This window comes from Mytilus edulis, chromosome 7 (assembly GCF_963676685.1).
Source record: "Mytilus edulis chromosome 7, xbMytEdul2.2, whole genome shotgun sequence".
Classification (NCBI taxonomy): domain Eukaryota; kingdom Metazoa; phylum Mollusca; class Bivalvia; order Mytilida; family Mytilidae; genus Mytilus; species Mytilus edulis.
In genome coordinates, this window is record NC_092350.1 from 66509830 (window position 1) to 66527894 (window position 18065).

The following is an 18065-nucleotide window of genomic DNA, read 5'->3' on the forward strand; positions in this document are numbered from 1 at the left end:
GAAACTTGGTCTTATTTTTTTTAAGTCAAGAGAAAAAGTTGCTAGAGAACAATGCAGATACTTTAATTTATGTTAATTATGTACTGTAAATAATAAAGTTACAAAATCACCGAACTGCAAGAATATTTCATAACGAAAATTCCTTATTATATGTCAAGATCAAAAGCTCAAACACGTCAAACGAATTGAAATCAACAGTCATTTCGCTCACTTGGTACAGGCATTATTTTGCTTATGTAGAAAAATGTGGATCAGTTTTATAGCTAGCTAAACTTCTCACTTTGTAAGAGTACATGATATCAATGCTCTCTTTTAAAAACGCTCAAGTTTTCGTCGTTTCGGTATAACTGTGCATGTGGTTTCCTTGTTATATTTATTCATCCCCTCGACATAGTATTTTACCGTTCCCTTAATCTGGTTTGTTTGTTCTTGGTAACAGAAATGTTCAGTTATTGTTGAAAGCAACATACAGTCATGATTTTTTTTTATATATTATAACATAGAGAGGCGAAGGGATATTCAAACTTATAAGTAGAAAACAAACAGATGCGGGTTGGGCATTGCTAATTATTAAAGTTCGTACTTTCTATATCATTTGTTATCTGGCGGAATGGTATTAGCAAGCATACCGGAGAGTTGTCTCATTAGCAAGATACCCCCACCTGATCATTTTTATTTTGACAAAGCAAAACCGACGAAAAGACAAACAACAGTACACAAAACTCTACTTGGAAAACCAATTACTGAGCAACACGAACTTAACAAAAACAATTGGGGCTAATATCAGATTATCCGAAAGGTGTAGAAATGATATGTAATTTCCAAGTGCATATAAACTTCAACATCAACTGTGACAATTTACAACAACTTTTATCAAATTAATGCAAGTTCATTATAAACCTAACTCATGGCACCTTCATTAAACGTCCCTGAATTCAACAACAGTTTCTGGATACACTTTATAGTTCTGGGACTAAGGATTATCTCAACACTAAGATATTGTTTTAGGCATGTTGCATTGCATGTAATATGCAGCCAGTATCACATAAAAACATCTTCTTCCGTAGTGTAAAACATTGCTTTTCCCGGAAATTTTCTTTCATCAGAAAACCCATTTATCTCTTCTGTGCGCATGTTTCTCGATACAGCTTGAACAACCGACATGAAAGTGTCTTTTATTTTCAACTCATGACCATACTTCTTCAATTCTTCTAAAACGTCCTGTAATTGAAAACAGCTGTGTTTAGAAATATACAATTGAAAAGCAAAATCTGACATATCTTTCAAATATGTCTGTATTCGTTGTATTGACAATCTAATAGAAGTACGTTTTCGAAAATGTATAAAAGAAAGTGCTATACAAACTTATAACAATAAATCAGTAAATACTTATAACAATATATATTGTCAACGCAACATTATTACACCGACATCATACGCATGGTTTCCCTGTGAGAAAGCTTTATAACTAGCAGGGCTTGACAAATTATGTAATTTTGTAGGTTACCGTTGCTTCTACTAGGTGAACTATTAGCGTTGACGTTATATACATCGGGGAACACATTGTATACACATTTTCCTTGAAATTAAGTGTATACAAAAATGTAAAAACTTATTTATAAAACAATAAAAGAATAGTTCTCACCTGTGGATATCCAAACTCATAGACTAAAAAATTGGGGTCAAGTTGATGATGAAGTCGCTTTTCCCGGACTGCATCCTCTATGTCCTGTCCCATCCATAAATTTCTAACGGCTATCTACATAAAAAAAATCATATTCAGTAACGTATTTTGTAATTAATTGTCTTCCATAAATAAACCACTTCTTGATCTAACAGTTTTAAGGCCCTTTATAGCTTGCAGTTCGGTGTGAACCACGATTGCGTGTTAAAGGCCGTTATTTGATCTACATTGTTAAATTTTTATATAATTGTGGCTAGGATGAAAAATTGTCTCATTGGCACTTATACCACATGTTATTTTTTCGAGTGTCATTGCAAACTGAGCATGTATCACCGTTGAAATATCTGGTATCATCATTTAGTATTTTCTTGGTAATAATTATGGCTGAATCTATTTCATGCATGTACGAGAACAGAAGCCTGGATAGATAAACAGCATGTAAAACAACCCCTTTAATATATTGTAAAATTGAGAATGGAAATGGGGAACATGCCAAAGAGACAACAACCCGACCATAGAGCAGACAACAGCAGAAGGTCACCAACAGGTCTTCAATGCAACGAGAAATTCTCGCACCCGAGGGCGTCCTTCAGCTGACCCCTAAACAAATATATACTGGTTCAGTGATAATGTTAAATGGAAATGCTTATTATTCATGAAATTAACCTGTATATTTGTTGTTGTTATTCGAGATCCTCCTGCATTTCCGATAATCATTCTTACACTTCCGGTTTTCTTGTCAACAAAAATGGCTGGCGCCATGGAAGACAGAGGTCTTTTTCCTGCTTGAACTTTATTTGGAACTGTTGCCTATAAATATAATGTAACGTTAATCAACCAAGTAAAAATAAGTATGGTTAGTGAGAACTGAAGTCAGAAAAATACGTTTATAAATCTTTTTATATTTTAAAACATAATCTAACTTTGTAGAGGGTGGTAAAGGGTCATTTTCGTGCAACGTGATCGCCGTTTTTTATTTCACGTTCAACGTGTTTTTACTTTTTTATTTGACGTTCAGTCGTGCAAGACGGGTGCCTCGTTCAACGTGTTCTGCTTATTTAATTTTACGTGCATCGTGATTTTCAAAGTCCTATTTTGCGTGCTCGGTATTTTTCAAATAAAATTCAAACACTTGGCAGGGATCGTCAAGAAATACTTTTTTAAAAGCCGTAAACCAATTATATCATAAATGTGTATACTAAATCGGGAATATCAAGTAAAACAAAGAGTTAATATATACAAGAAGACATTGACTCAGTCACAAAAAGTATTTATTTATCGTGCAACGTTCATTACAGAAATTATTTCACGTTCAACGTGAAATTATGTCTTATTTCACGTTTTTTTCTTTATATTTGAAACATTATGATATAGATTTATTTCAAGTGACATTGGATTCCGGCCTAACCTTCATCATGAGATACGAAGGACAAGATATTTAAGTGCATGTTAATATGCACAAAAAACACAAGGGGTCGCTTTAAAAAAAAAATTAGTGTCAACTTTGCCTGCATGATCAGTAAGGGAACGGCCATTAAAAAAATCAATTAAAAACATTTAAATTGGCCTGCATGTTGTTTGATCTGGAAAAGGACAAAGAATCGCAGATTTGATCACTATCATAAACTTTTGGTAAACTCTGAATGATCAATAGTAATTGATGTCTATGTATGTTATTAAGTCCAAGAACACACAGACTAACGTTGAGCGGAAATATTCAAGAGATCGCCTTTTAACTTGGTTCGAAGTTACCATTTTCAATCAGTAGTGATAGTGGTTCCTTGTGAAACTTTTAATAAATACCTTCAGTCCGAAGAGATTGCTGTCATCAAACAAAGAGAAATCTGCCATCTCGTTGTTCCATATTATTCCAGTGGACTCCGAAACTGTTAGAGATCCGAAACTAATAAAGAAAAATGTGTGTAAACTTATCTATCTGATTCAAGAAATGCCATTTATAAGGTAAAAAAAAGACATGCAAGTCAAAAAGACTTTTTGATATGTCTACAGTCTTAAAAATGAATAGAAATTGTAAACAAAAGGTTCATTTATTTTTCATGTAAAAATTTTAATTATATTGTACACACTTTAATCTAGATCTGTGTAATTACATTTACAAAATAGTAAAATAAAAAAAAATACAGAACTCCAAAGAAAATTCAAATGGGAAAGTCCCTTAGCCTTTGGCGAAATCAAAAGCTAAAAAAAATCTAAAGAATGGAAAAACAACTGTCTCGTTCCTAACGTTATACAGGCGTTTCTTTGTGGAATTTTTTTTAATCTTACTATGTATTAACTGTGCTCGTTACGGATACAGCATCCCCTTCCGGGCTCAAAACGCTGACATGCGCAGTGCCTTGATCATGTGCTGCCTCAGTCGCATTTGCATAGTATTCTATATCATGTGTTTTAGTTAAATCTATTTTTCCACGTAAGTTTGCAGCAAATTCTTCAGATATCATCTTTTCTACAAGCTAAAAATATCAAATTGTATTTTTTTCTTCATGTTTTTGATTACGATGAAGATTGAGATGTAAAACAACAAATTAATGAAGTTACAAATATCATAATACAAAAACAGCAAAAAAATCCAGACAGGTAGTGAAACTACAACACAAATGTCATACATAAACAACAACAAATTCTAATAAAATACATTCCATTATTACTAAGTAGGTTTTTGTTAAATCACAAAACGCATACAAGATACATTTTAGATACCAGGCATATAAATGTGTACTCTAGACGCGCGCTAAGTCTTCAAAAGACTATAATCAGTGACGCTGGAATAAAAAATAAAAAATAAAGGCCAAACAGATGCATGGCTGATTATTAATTGTTTTAATGCCACTTTCGGTACTCTTGATTTTATCATGGTTTCAAGTTGTATTGGAAGAAGTCAGGCTACCAGAATAAAACTACAAAAATCGTCAGGAAAACTTGCAAACTTCTCGTCATTCGAGATCGAAGTGAAACGCGCTTGCTTCGAGTGGGATTTGAACCCACAACTTCCTTGTCGACAGCCTAGTGGTCACTGTTAATGAACATTCGGTCAAAATGGCTTTTCTAAATACAGGTCGGCCAAAATGGCCTTTCTAAGTACAGGTCGATCAAACGTAGCATTGCTAAGATAATTGTAACCAAAATTCCTATATTGATATGTTTGCATAGAATTATACTATCATCCTTAATAAACTAATCCAATTACCTCTTTCACTCCATCTACAAAATCTTCATCTCCAAGCTTAAATCTTTCCCCATATGACAATTTGATTGCTTCTATCATTTTATGATACGCTAACGCTTTTGATGGTGTATCTTTCAAATTGTCTTCGTTGATTCCCATGCCTTGTAAGATAAAATAAAAAGATTGAAATGAAAAGTCTTGTTTTCATGTTTTTTTAGCATATGCACTTATTTAAATCAATATGAAAATGGACAATGATGAAAAATATTAAATGAAATTATGGTGTATTTCCTAAATCAAAATCTACATATGGTTAGAATTCAAAGACAAGTTTCACAACATGACACAATGTAAATCGTCACGTACTAAAACAAATAATACCTTCAAGTATTTTCATTGTTAGGCCCATCACAGGTCCTCCACTTGGGGCGCCATGGGTCAGCAGTATCATATCTCCGAGGTCAACGTGTATTCCAGAACTTTCTTTCACGGAATAGGATTCAAAATCTTCTTTTGTGAATATTCCACCTACACGAGGAGTAAAAGAAAAATGTCAATGGTTTGCGATACAAGATTGTTCAAATTAGCTTCCTTTCTATTCATATAACGCAGCTTTTCATTTATTCACGTCGCATTTAGGGGTAAGGATAACATTACGTTTATTATAATCACCTTTGTCAGTTAGCCAATGATGTCCAGCGAGTTACCACAGTAATTGTTTACTTGGTATCCATAAAAAAAAAACATTAAAAATTGGTATTTCAATGAACAAATAGATTGTTGTCTATATATCATTGTAATTGCAACTGTTTAACATATTAAAGATATATAAATATTGTTTCGAGTTCACCTTACTCCAGTGGAAAATATTTCATGCATGTTTACAGTAGACAGATAACAAACATCATTTCTGTTTCAAGGCAATTTTTCCTTTTGTTAATCCTGTCTTAAACATTTCGCTTAGTATGTGTTAGTATATGTTGATAGCTGGCATTTTGATGTTCGTTAACACAAGAAGTTTGAATTTGTTCACAACATTTAATGATATACAATTATATATACAGGATATATTTACAAACATCATGATATTATACTAAATATCATACTGACAACGGACCTAAATTTTTGATTTCCTGTGCCATAGTTTCTGCGACCTTGCCTTTATACATGTAGTCAGGTCCTACATCTGCTAGCTGTTTGTACGTTTCTGCTAACTTGGGCCATTGGACAAAGCTTCCTTCTGGTAAAATTTGTCCCATCTTATCGCAGAAAATTTCACTGAAAACGTACAGAATATTCGTTTTTCAAATAATTTCATATTTGAACAGAGACAGAGAGACAAGAAAAGACATCAGTTACATGGTAGCAATCTCAAGTGTATGTTTAAATGAAAAATTCATGGAAGTTTTCAAGGTATAATTTGCCTGGCATATTCACATTAAAGTTTTTATCACTTTTCCTTATTTTGATTTCGAATATGCTGGTGCAAAGAAAATTGATTTCGCCAATCAGAAATTCGTCTTTATCTTTAATTTTTATATCTTTCAGTGTTTTGTCATAGGATGTGCTACAAATACTACAACAATTAATGTAATTGCTAAATTTAAAAAAAAAATGAATTATACTAAACTTTTTGGAAATACAATGTATCAAATAAAACATACCCAATCCCCCGTATTTCACAAACACTGTTATTAGTAGCAGCCATTACGATCTTCATTGCACGTTCTACGGCATGTGAAACGTGGAATCCATTTTCTAGCAGGTTTATCGATGGTTCGAATAATCGTTTCCATGGTAATTTTCCATATCTTTGATGTGCTTTCCAATATGTTGCAATTTCACCGGGAACAGCAATAAACTTTGGACCTGAATAATTAAAGATATAGTATTACAAGATGCTTTTTCGCTTTTAATTTATATACACCCAGTACATGTCAGTACATGTCAGTACATTCTTGGTACTAATTAGAGCTAGACACTTGTATACTTTACATTTGTGATCACATATGACTACTATTTTGTGCGCTAAAAATTACAATGCTATTGAGAGAATGCAAAATGTGTTTTGATTGTGTTTGTATTTTAGTTGGTAAAACTTCAAAACATACCGGCCATCTCAATTATAGATTTTTTTTAAATTAATTTCAATATATATATATATGTCCCTTTAAAAATCCCTATGAATCTATTGTAACTTGAATTGATGGAATAAATCTCAACATAGTTACGTACGTAGTATACAAACCGGAAATACACAAAAAAGTAAAAATAGTATTCGACCTTGCAGATAGTTGTAAAAGTGCATATATGTGTACTTAGTCTAGTACCTAATCCGAATGGACGGTTTGACATACATGTATATATGTTTAGCTGTCAACAATTTTAAAACATTGTTTACTCAATAATACCATCTAATACAACATATATCAACTCGGTCTTGATATATATACTCAGTATATATACCAATAGTACAATGCAATGAAGCTAGTCTAAGGCAGTATTCGAACATCCGAAACAAAGGTCGTTGAAGGCCAGACAATAGAATGACCTTCGCTGCACCAACATATAGAGTAACACATACAATATCTGCTTAAAGTATTGGATTTTCTGAGAGGGAAATCAAAAGTATTTGATGAACTGTTTTTTTTTTTCAACAAATTCGATATTCATGTATACACATCAATTGACGCTGCTTCGTAAGAGATGACATGTTCAATTTGCTAGATATGTATGTCAAAACACAACACCTTGATTCGATTACACGTGTTCATAGCTTGTGATAGCTTATTTACAAATACATACAATACTCTCTTCCACATTCGTTGTGCTATCAACATTTTTTGACATTCAGTATTACATTCAGAAACGTTAGAAAATGACATCCTCTTACATAGAGACATGGTCCTAATGTCATAACTACATAAAGATACGTAATTTTTCAAGACCCTTATATCTTGCATCGTTACTTTTCCACATATGATGTATGTTTCTTGGGCATTAAACCGTGTCATATATAGTACTTGTCATATGTTTTCACATGATATAAATACTTAGAAGATATGTGGAATGAGTGGCAACGAGACAATTTTACACACACGTCACCATGTTTAAAAGGTTAACAATTATAGACCAAAAAACGTTCTTCAAAACGGAGACTTGGCTCACACCGAACGGCAAAATGACTAGTTTTAAACCATTCAAACAGGATAACCAACGGTCTAATATATACATAAAACGAGAAACGAGAAACAGAACCCACATCATCAAACGACGACCACTAAACAGGCTCCTGGTTTAAGACAGGTGTACACAAACGTTTTACAGGCGCCTTGATGTCTTAGCCATGTCCTGTTACATCCTTCAGGTCTTAAGCATGAACCTTACCTATGTACCCAGATTCGTTGGCAAATGTTTCTTGTGAAGAACTTAACGGTGCTGTTTCTCGTCCATCTATCACTAATGTTTTCTTGTTCTGTGCATCATAAATAACCATAAAACAACCTAAAATTAACAAGTCTATCTCTTATTTTTCTTAAAATAATATCTTAAAGTGATACGAACAATACAAAAGTCATTTTGACAATCAAACTAAGAAGTTGATAATAAACTGAAAACACCATGGCAAAAAAGACCAAAGTTAAGTTTCAAAACACGCAAAGTTTCTGTGCTTTTACCATTTGTATATTTATTATTATAAATATCGAATCTTTGGTAATATCGCGAGTGATTGTTCTTACGTTTAAGTTGATTTCGTATAACGATATAAACTTTCTTATCGAAAAATCATAACATACCTCCACCTATCCCCATGCTATGAGGTGCCATAATACCGTTACATAACAAAGTAGCGACAGTAGCATCGACAGCAGAACCACCATCTACTAGCACGTCCCTGAAAGAAGAAGTATTGAAAATCAAAATGTGATATATTAGTACCATATAACCAACTACTACTTGCTACGACTATGAATTACCGGTGGTGCAACATGCATTTTGCAAAATGGTTTTATTGATTGATGATTGCTTTACTTTCAACAAAAACGGGCTAAATCGTGACGAGGATTCTACTGCTATGCTGTAGCACCTGTTGCTAATCACAGATTATTTAGAGTTCATATAAATCTAGTTTCTGTTTTTAGTATTGTCTGTGATTTTACATATGCATGGACATTAACCATGGTGTGTTTTTGGATTGTTTCTGATTAGTTTTTTTTGTTGGTTTATTTTTTGGACAACAGATTTCGATATTTTGATATTCCTTATTGTAATACGGTTGCCGCGATACTTATCTAGCTTCAAACCCGTGTAGAACGTCACATGCGGATGTCTATGTTTGACACGGGGTGGCGGTTTTGAAGCGGAGAAAACGATCAAGGTAATTTTAAGTATAAAAATTTCTTATTTGAGAATTGCTACCACCCAATAATGTATTGCAGTATTTCACGGAAGGCACCGAACCATAATGTATGTCCAGCAAGTAGGAGCAGACGAGTACAATGTTATGTTCTCTCAAACACTTCTCCCTAGTTTTCCGTGTAGCGGATTTTGAGGCTTCATATGCAAGTTTCAGGATAGAAACAACTACTTTTAACATGTGTTACCGTATACATTTCATAGAAATGAATTTCTATCATGAAATTTAACTAAATGCCAGCTTCTTAGTGTAAAATTAATGGTTTTAAAACTAATCAAAACATATCATGTCACTCGGGGTGTCAGATTTTGCGTCTTAAATGGTATAGGCATTTATTTAACAACAGAATAGGTTTGCATATAATTAGGTCTTTATCTGATACTTCACATGGTAGTTCATTTGGACCACATTGTAGTCTTTTAAGTAAAGTTCATTTTAATTGTTAGAAATAGAGAAAAAGCCAAGATAAGATTTTAAACTCTTGATTCATATTGCATTAATACATCTTTGCGTTTTATTATATACCTTCCAATTCTGGAACACACTTCATGATCAGCTACAACTGCTCCCTTTCGTACTGTGATTTTTCTAGGCTGACCGTGGTGGTTTCCTTCTTTGCTCCCAAGGATAGCTGCCAAAATTACCACTATAACAAATGCTAATAGGAGACTGGCTAATAGTCCATAAATTACCCATCGCCGCCTCAAAAATCGTAAAACCTTGTTTTTGCTTTTTCGTCGATCTTTCTTCGATGGTGTTGATGTTATGAAACTACAAATTTAAGAATAGATGAAAAAGGTTCAGAGTATTAATAAATATTTCTCAGGAGCAATACCGTAATAAAAAAAACATATTGAAATTGTATCATCTGATGAACAACTTATATTCACTGCGTATATTGAACTTTATATCAAAATGCTAGTTTCTGCTATAACAAAAAGCTCATGCAACGAGTAAATGTTTTAAATGTTAAACACATGCATTGTTTAGTGGTTTAATCAATCATTAAATAACAAAACAAAAATCGATAATTTCAAGATAACACTAACATTGTTGTGTTTTTTCAGAAGCCAATCTATTACCAGAGGCGGATTTAGGGGGGGGGCAGGGGGCCCGCCCCCCCTTTTTGGGAAAAAATTGGTTGCTTATATAGGAAATCACTGAAACGTGACTGGAGCGGGCCCCCTCTTAGGTCAGTCTGTAGGTAAACTGAAATTTGGCACAAATGTATGCATACTTTTTTTGATACACATGATTTTAGGTATTATGAAAACTAGTGATGAAAATGTTGCACTGGCGCAGAAGAGTTTGCATTCTTGCATGGTATGTTACGAGTGTATACGAATAAGAGGAGTTGTGGGGGTTAAAGGCAATGAAACATTTTCACAAGAATGCATACATTTGTGCCAAATTTAAAAAAAGGAAAACCAACGTTGTGGTCTGTACACAGAAAAGAACTATCAGTGGTATCTTTATAATAAGTGTAAAACAAAGCTGATTCGTTGTGTTTACTGCTTTGGGCGTTATTCAAAATTCAATTTATTGCTAATTCATTGAAAACAAACAAAAAACCACTGTACAATAGAAAACCAATTATAAGTGTATTATTTGCATGAAGGATCGATGTTTTTTTTAATAACATGTAAACTAAACAGGAGGGATATTATGTCAGATTTGAGCACGTACATGTAAAACCAATGAACGCGTTCCTGGACGATGGCCTTGTGGGGCCGATCCATGTTTTAAAAGTATTAAATCGTGCACATACAGCAATAAATCATGCACATACAGTTATAAATCGTGCACACATAGTAATTAATCGTGCACATACAGTAATTAATCGCGCACGTACAGTAATAAATCGTGCATATAGTATTACGTAATAAATCGCCCATATACAGGAATTAGTGGTGTATGCGATAAATCGTACCAATGAATGGATAGTAAAAGTAAGAGTTAGAATTTTACATAAGGATTAAGATACTTTAAAAATAAATGATTTTTAGTAAAAATAAAGTATAATTAAATGTATAATTAATTTATGTAATTAATAAAATGCACATGTGTTTACATATTTTAGAGTGTTAGTCAGACATACCTGCTATCCTCGGCTCCAGTCATGTTGTTTGTTACCTGTAAATAAAATGTTATTTCGCCAGGTTAAATCATGTTAGTTTCACGTTTTGTACAACTTGCTTGTGGTTATATTTCTATATATAACTTCCAAAATAACCTGAACTAGAGGTTGTCACTACATCTTTTTTTTCATATATATACACTACGTTCAGAGGCACTTGTCTCCGAATTTCTTCCCCTATAATTAGTTATAAGTATAGCGAAAACAATTCTGAGACAAGTGCCACATTGCCATTAACATATAAAAAAATAACGGCGAAATAAGACATATTTTTTCTGTGATGGTCATGCTGATGATGATTGATGAATGTTTGGAAGTTTAACGTCTAATTACAAAACAGATGCATAAATATTAAAAACGAGAATATGTGAGGGTCTTGAAATGTTTTATGTGATGTGAAATTTAAAAAAAAAATTAATTTGTTTTCAATATGTTACAAATGATAAATAAAAGGACATCCTGGTCCATAATTTTCCCCTAAATAAATGTACTTTTTAATCAGCGTTTGCTCTCTATATGCTCTACTAACTACAATTCCGTATTTAGATAGTTGAATATGTTTTAAACTATTGAAAGAGTAAAATACACCGTGACCTGGTGACGATAGTTTGTGGTTATCTTATTGAACAAGTTTGCATAAATTAAAGAAAGTATACGCACTACTGTAACAATCGTGATATTGAATAAAACTAAATGAGCAGGAATATTTATTTAAAAGTAAACTTTGTCCTTTTGTTTAAGGTGTATAGTTATATCATTGACAATTAAACCACATCTTCTTATGTCTATACATTAAGAGAGCACAATACCCGATACGTACCTAGCAAGCTTGATGTGTCCAACTGCAAGAAATATTCTAACATGCATATTTTCTAGACCTATTTTATAAGATGTGCAAGCCTTAAGGTTTATAAAAGAATAAACAGGTTAATCTGTTTATTATGACTTGAAGACCAGACTATGTATATTTGACATGATTGCGAATCCTCCGGACATGGAAGTTGCAGTACAAGCTATTGTTGAATTGTGTATTTAACTAAAACAATATTTGCTTTTGGCGCGTACCTTTGACATTTATTACATATTGCAAGACCGGTTAATCTGCTTTTCAATATTTATCAGATATTAAAACTTGATAATTTTTTCAAATATTATTAGTACATGTGTACTAGTATTGCCACCAATAATAAAAATGTATATATATGATTTAATGATTTAATGATTTAATATAACATTTTGTTATAGTAGGTACTGTTTTTTCTTTGTAATAAATTAATTTCTTTTTCACAAATAACAAGGTTTTGTATGCTTTTTTGGTTTAAAAAGATCTGAATATAATTATAGACAAAAGATAAGTTATTGATAGAAGCGTCCTCGCTGTGATATTCATACTCGTGTTCATTTTTCTCTGTTTATATGTACGTTCCGAATAACTAAGCATTAAAAACAGCATTTAACATTCAAAAATAAAAGCTACTTTTGCTGTCGCTAACCCTTATTCAGACTTCAAGTTCAATTAACTTACCCCGGCCAATACGTATACTTTCCGGTCAATTTGAATTTTTCCAGCGTGGTGCAAACACGACAAAAATTGATACCTGACCCTAACTTAGTCAACATTACTAGTTCAAAAGATGACCTAAATAGCACTAGCATACTATTTATTTGAAAGAAATTGATGACAAAATCATTTTTGAGTGAGATAGTGATTTGTTATGTGATACGGTTGTCGTTTATCACCCCACAACAATGTACCTGGTAGCTTTCTTTGTGCCCATTTCACGGTCTAGTTTATGTTTTGTGTGTGTATCAATGCATCTTGAAAATTTGACTGTGATAACAAATTATGTTTTATTTTATTTTGTAAATAGATAAATAATGAAATGAATGAAATAGGATTTTGTATTATTCAAGCTTCTTAAAATTTTATTTAAAATAGAAAAAAATAGTTTTAATGCAATTTTCCCTATATTCAGTGGCGGATCCAAGGGGGGAGGGGTGATCAGGGGGTTCCTTTTTTGCCGATAAATGCATTCGAATGGGGACATATGGTTGGACCCCCCTTTTTATCCTTTGTTGGAACCCCTTTTTTGAATGGCTGGATCCGCCCCTGATATTTTTTTCTCGTCATAGTTAAAATGGAAACATGATGTGATCTAGTGAATATAAATACTTATATGCTTAAGAGTGTCAATATACTCTTACTTATAAATGGTTTTAAACTAGTTTTCCATTAAATCAATGAATCCGGTAGCTTTCTGTATTTCCATTTCACGCTCTAGTTTACCTTTTGTGTGTGTAGCAATATGCATATTGTACATTTGACTGTGATAAAAATACGCTTGTCAATTTTGTTAAACTATATAGTAATGCATTGATGATATAGATATAATAAAAAGCAAAGTTGATAAATAAATATATTGATATAGAGACATGTGTTCAACTGGGCAAAGACTTTTTGTCAGCAACTTAAACGGTGCACGTGTACCATGAGTTGTAGTTTATATAGAATGCAAATACAATATCGCAAAGTGATTTCATACTTATTTTTCCTTAAAATCCGACCCCCAGATTTTTTATTAGTATGCTGTTGCCTAAAAAATATCACCAATCGCGAATAAAAAAAAGGGCATGAGTTCATGGGGAATGTTTTTCAAAGGTGCCTGCATGTATATATTGTCAATACTATAACTTTTAGATCTATTCTGACATCTTAAAATTAAACCCGTCTGAAGATGTACAATTTGTCACTCTAAGATAAAAGTTTAGAAAGTGCATCCAATGTATATATGATTATTTTTTTTCAGATGTGTTACTTCAAGAAACTTTATCCTGGGACTTGTTTTATTTTTTGTAGACGATATTTGTTGTTTCAAACTTAAACATAAAAGGTATCAGTTAGGCGTGCTATGAATACGTCGAAAGGAGTAAAATCGCCATCACGTCAACAGAAGTTATATATGTCACAGATACGTGCTCACGTGCAATTTGTCTGAGAAAAGCAGATGAGGTTTGCAATTATTTGTTGTTCTCAAATATAAAATTCATACACAGTACATTCGTTTATTTTTTCCTCGAGCACTTCTTGCATATCTAAAATAAATCGTATTGTGATTATTTGCTTTTCTGCATATCATCCAGTAGCAAATATTTCATCCATATCAATATAATAATCATTTAAGTAGGTTCTGAAAAGTAGGACTAAGACGATGAGTCCGAGAATGTTAGAAGAGTGTACATGTATGTTGAAGAATTCTGCATTGTAAAGAACCTGCGTTCCCCTCGAAAAGTATTGCAGAGAGTGCATTCACATAGATATATGATGAGAACATTTAACTCTCCACAAATACTCAAAATTGGATTAAACGTCTCCATTCCGACCAGATTTTATTTTAATACTTTATAACAGCCGTATTTTTCTGGTTATAAACCCTGTAAGTTTGTGAAATACTTGTCACTGTACAAACCAAACTGCTATCTTTTTTTCTACCTAACATAATAGTTTTCAATAGAAATTCTTGGCACTAATAATGGTAGATTTTAATATAAACGTAATCATCACTTTCACTTTTAAAATATAATAGAGAACAAATGGTTTGGGGTATCGATCTATGACACGAAATTAGTTCATGCACATTAAAAAAAACACTTAAAAAGCAAACGTACAGTACTAGAGCTCTTATTGATCCTTATTGCTTCATCAAAAAGTAAAAGTGCATACAACACTCAAACAACAAACAGTGCATACAACACTCAAACAAAAAACTTAAAGGTTTAAATCGTGAACTAAATATGATTTTTCCCCAGACTTTGCTGACAACTTTTAAAAACTTCATTTGAAATCGAAAGTGGAACAACAGTTTTCATCAAAAGTCATTAAAATGTGCATTTTCTTCTCATCTTGAAGTTAGATTTCATACTCAATAAACATCTGTTAAGTTGGTCAATATGAATGATGAACATAGCTTTTCCATGGAAAATTAATTCCCTCCAACTTAGGTCTTTACATAAAGATATTTTAGAGAAAAAACAACACAAATGAACAAAAGGAAATGTGGGTTATAAGAAAATGAGAAAGCGACAACAAGAGGAGACAGAGATCATAACACACAGTCTTCATAAATCAAAATGAAATGTGTTTGCTCATTGTTAAAGGCCGTACTGTGACCTATAGTTGTTTACATCTATGTCATTTTGGTCCCTGGACGAGAATTGTCTCATTTGCAACTATACCACATTTTCTTATTTCTATCTTAATGACTATACCAACATGTCCACTCTTACCTGCTCAAAGGTAAATTAGTGGGTTTACAGAGCAAAGGGTTTTTCCCCTGGGTCAAGGTGTAACTCCTATAATTTACTAATTCTTTTTTAATTGTAATATTGCTGTATAGAGTACTTATTTTAAAAAAAATCTCCCTTTTGAATCATATGCTGTTGATAAGCATTTCTGTTCAAATTATTATCTGTATTTTTGTTGATTTAAATTGTTTGAATGTGTTAAATAATCATTATTTAAGGTCGATTACTCACATATGGATTCCACTGAAAATTTCGTTTGTGTTGACTTATTCAGTGCAGATCTTGTCATTCTGAATACTTTTTGCTATACTGAGATTTTCTTTGTGTACTATATTTTTATGTAAAAATGTATAATTGAGGAAATAAATCATCTTTAAAGGGCCATAACTTCTATCAGATATTGTCTGAATTTTTATCTATTCAATCTTTTTAAAACTCGTTTTTCTGGTCATATGTTGTCTGCATAGTTTTTGTCCAAAATATACATTAATAAATTTAAAGATTTTGTCTTGCTGATCATTTATAGAACTATTATAGCCTTCAAGATGATGGGCAAAACCAACAATATCTTGTATAAGGAGTTGTCCCACAATTTTTGTCCAATACTGTTCATATGTAGACAGATAATGACATTCTGAACTCTTTTGCTCTGTCTGATTTTTTCAGTCTGTATTTCAGAGGGGAAGATTTTTTGTAAAAGTAAAGTAAATGGATGATGATGGACAGCCACACCATAGGTTGAGACATTAGACGATCGGTGATGAGAAAAATGTTCAACTTTCAAAATATGATCTGCATTGGATAGAAATTGACCATATGCAAATGCACATTTACATGTACCTGTATACAACTTTGATTGGTTTTAGGAACATTGAACATGTTCAAATATGAAATAAAACATGAAAATATAACATATTATTGTAAAGCAATATAATATTTCCCACAGAACGTAACCAAAAGTTAGCGTGCAATAAATTCTAATATTGCACTAGTGCAATAAATCTTCAAAATTCATGACGTCATCAACGTTTAAATCTTAGTTTAAACCATTTTTTACTTTCAAATATTATATTGCTATACAATAAAAGGGTTATTGCATGAATATTGGGGAATATTGTCCCTCGTAGAACATATATTGCACTCGCAAGCTCGTGCAATATAAAATTCTACTTGGGACAATATACCCCAATATTCATGCAATAACCCTATATTATAACAAATCAATTTTCAAACCATTACAGGCTTTTGATAGAGATTTCATTTCAAGCTGAAATATATCCTACCGTAGTCTAAAATCGTTCATCTTGTCAGTTCGTTAGGTATTTGTGTTTGAACTTAACACACGGGGAAACTCCGCATTGACGTCACTACGCTACTTCCGGCGTAGAAAAACAATGTAGAATACGTTTTTTCTGCACTTTTGAATAAAAAAACATTTCTGAAGGTAAGTTTTCATTGTTGTTCTCAATTATGGCTAAAAAATGCCAAATTTCTAATGCCCGTTTCAATCCCGACTTCCGAATGTCTAAAAACATTCTAGAACTTCACAAAATCCCACTTCCGGCCTCCATTGCTTTGTGTACATTCCATTCAGCGTCATCAATCTTGTGGCAGGCAATACAGGTCAAGCAAATCGTATTTTTAGGAATTTTAAAATGACATGCTCCTTACGTCTTTCGCGATTTTCCCGCGAAAAAAGCCCAACCAAAATGAAAGGAAAACTAATTGAAAAAATTATGCCCATGCTATAATTTTGTACAGGAATATAGAGTAGGTTAATGAAAAATAATTTACATTTATTTTTCATAGAATTTTCTTTTTATTCATTATAAAAAGATCGATATTCTGACCATCATGACTGTAGATAAATATTCATACAGAATTCCATTGATGTCAAAAGGGATGGCAAAAAAAGAGTTTTCCTGTTGAATAAAACCCAAAATTATTGCAAACTATTTTGAAGCAATATCCCACAAAGAAATAACGTAATTGCCGTAGACTGGATAATCCCCTAAATGACAGTAGAGCAATTTGATTGGGTAGAACGAATTGACATCACGTGATTTTGACGCCATTGAAATTTAAATGTAAACAAACAAGGTCAGAAGGTTCAGTATGGGACAGCATCGTACATTTAGTTACTGACAAATAATTATGAGTCACCAAGCTTGACAATGCATGGTAATAAAAAATGAAAGCTAAGTGTACAGAAAAAATAAGAAAAAAATAGCCTTAGGATAACGACTTATCATTACACCTGGATATAGGATAACAGATGTATTGATATTCACTTTCATAAGGTTGACTAAGCCCATATCATAAAATGAAAACACAATAA

At 32.5% G+C, this 18065-nt stretch overlaps 1 protein-coding gene across 1 annotated transcript; it reads right to left on the reverse strand.

Annotated features, from left to right (window-relative positions):
* Positions 1-851: 851 nt before the first annotated feature.
* On the reverse strand, positions 852-11534 carry LOC139482027 (glutathione hydrolase 1 proenzyme-like). Its single transcript, XM_071265663.1, has 13 exons — positions 11387-11534; positions 9814-10059; positions 8669-8766; positions 8259-8375; positions 6536-6740; positions 5989-6149; positions 5253-5399; positions 4893-5032; positions 3971-4158; positions 3488-3587; positions 2351-2494; positions 1646-1759; positions 852-1221 (listed from the first exon to the last, which is right to left on the reverse strand). Exons 1-13 carry the CDS (start codon positions 11407-11409, stop codon positions 1042-1044), a joined length of 1863 nt encoding a protein of 620 aa, XP_071121764.1. The 5' UTR covers positions 11410-11534; the 3' UTR covers positions 852-1041.
* Positions 11535-18065: the final 6531 nt, after the last annotated feature.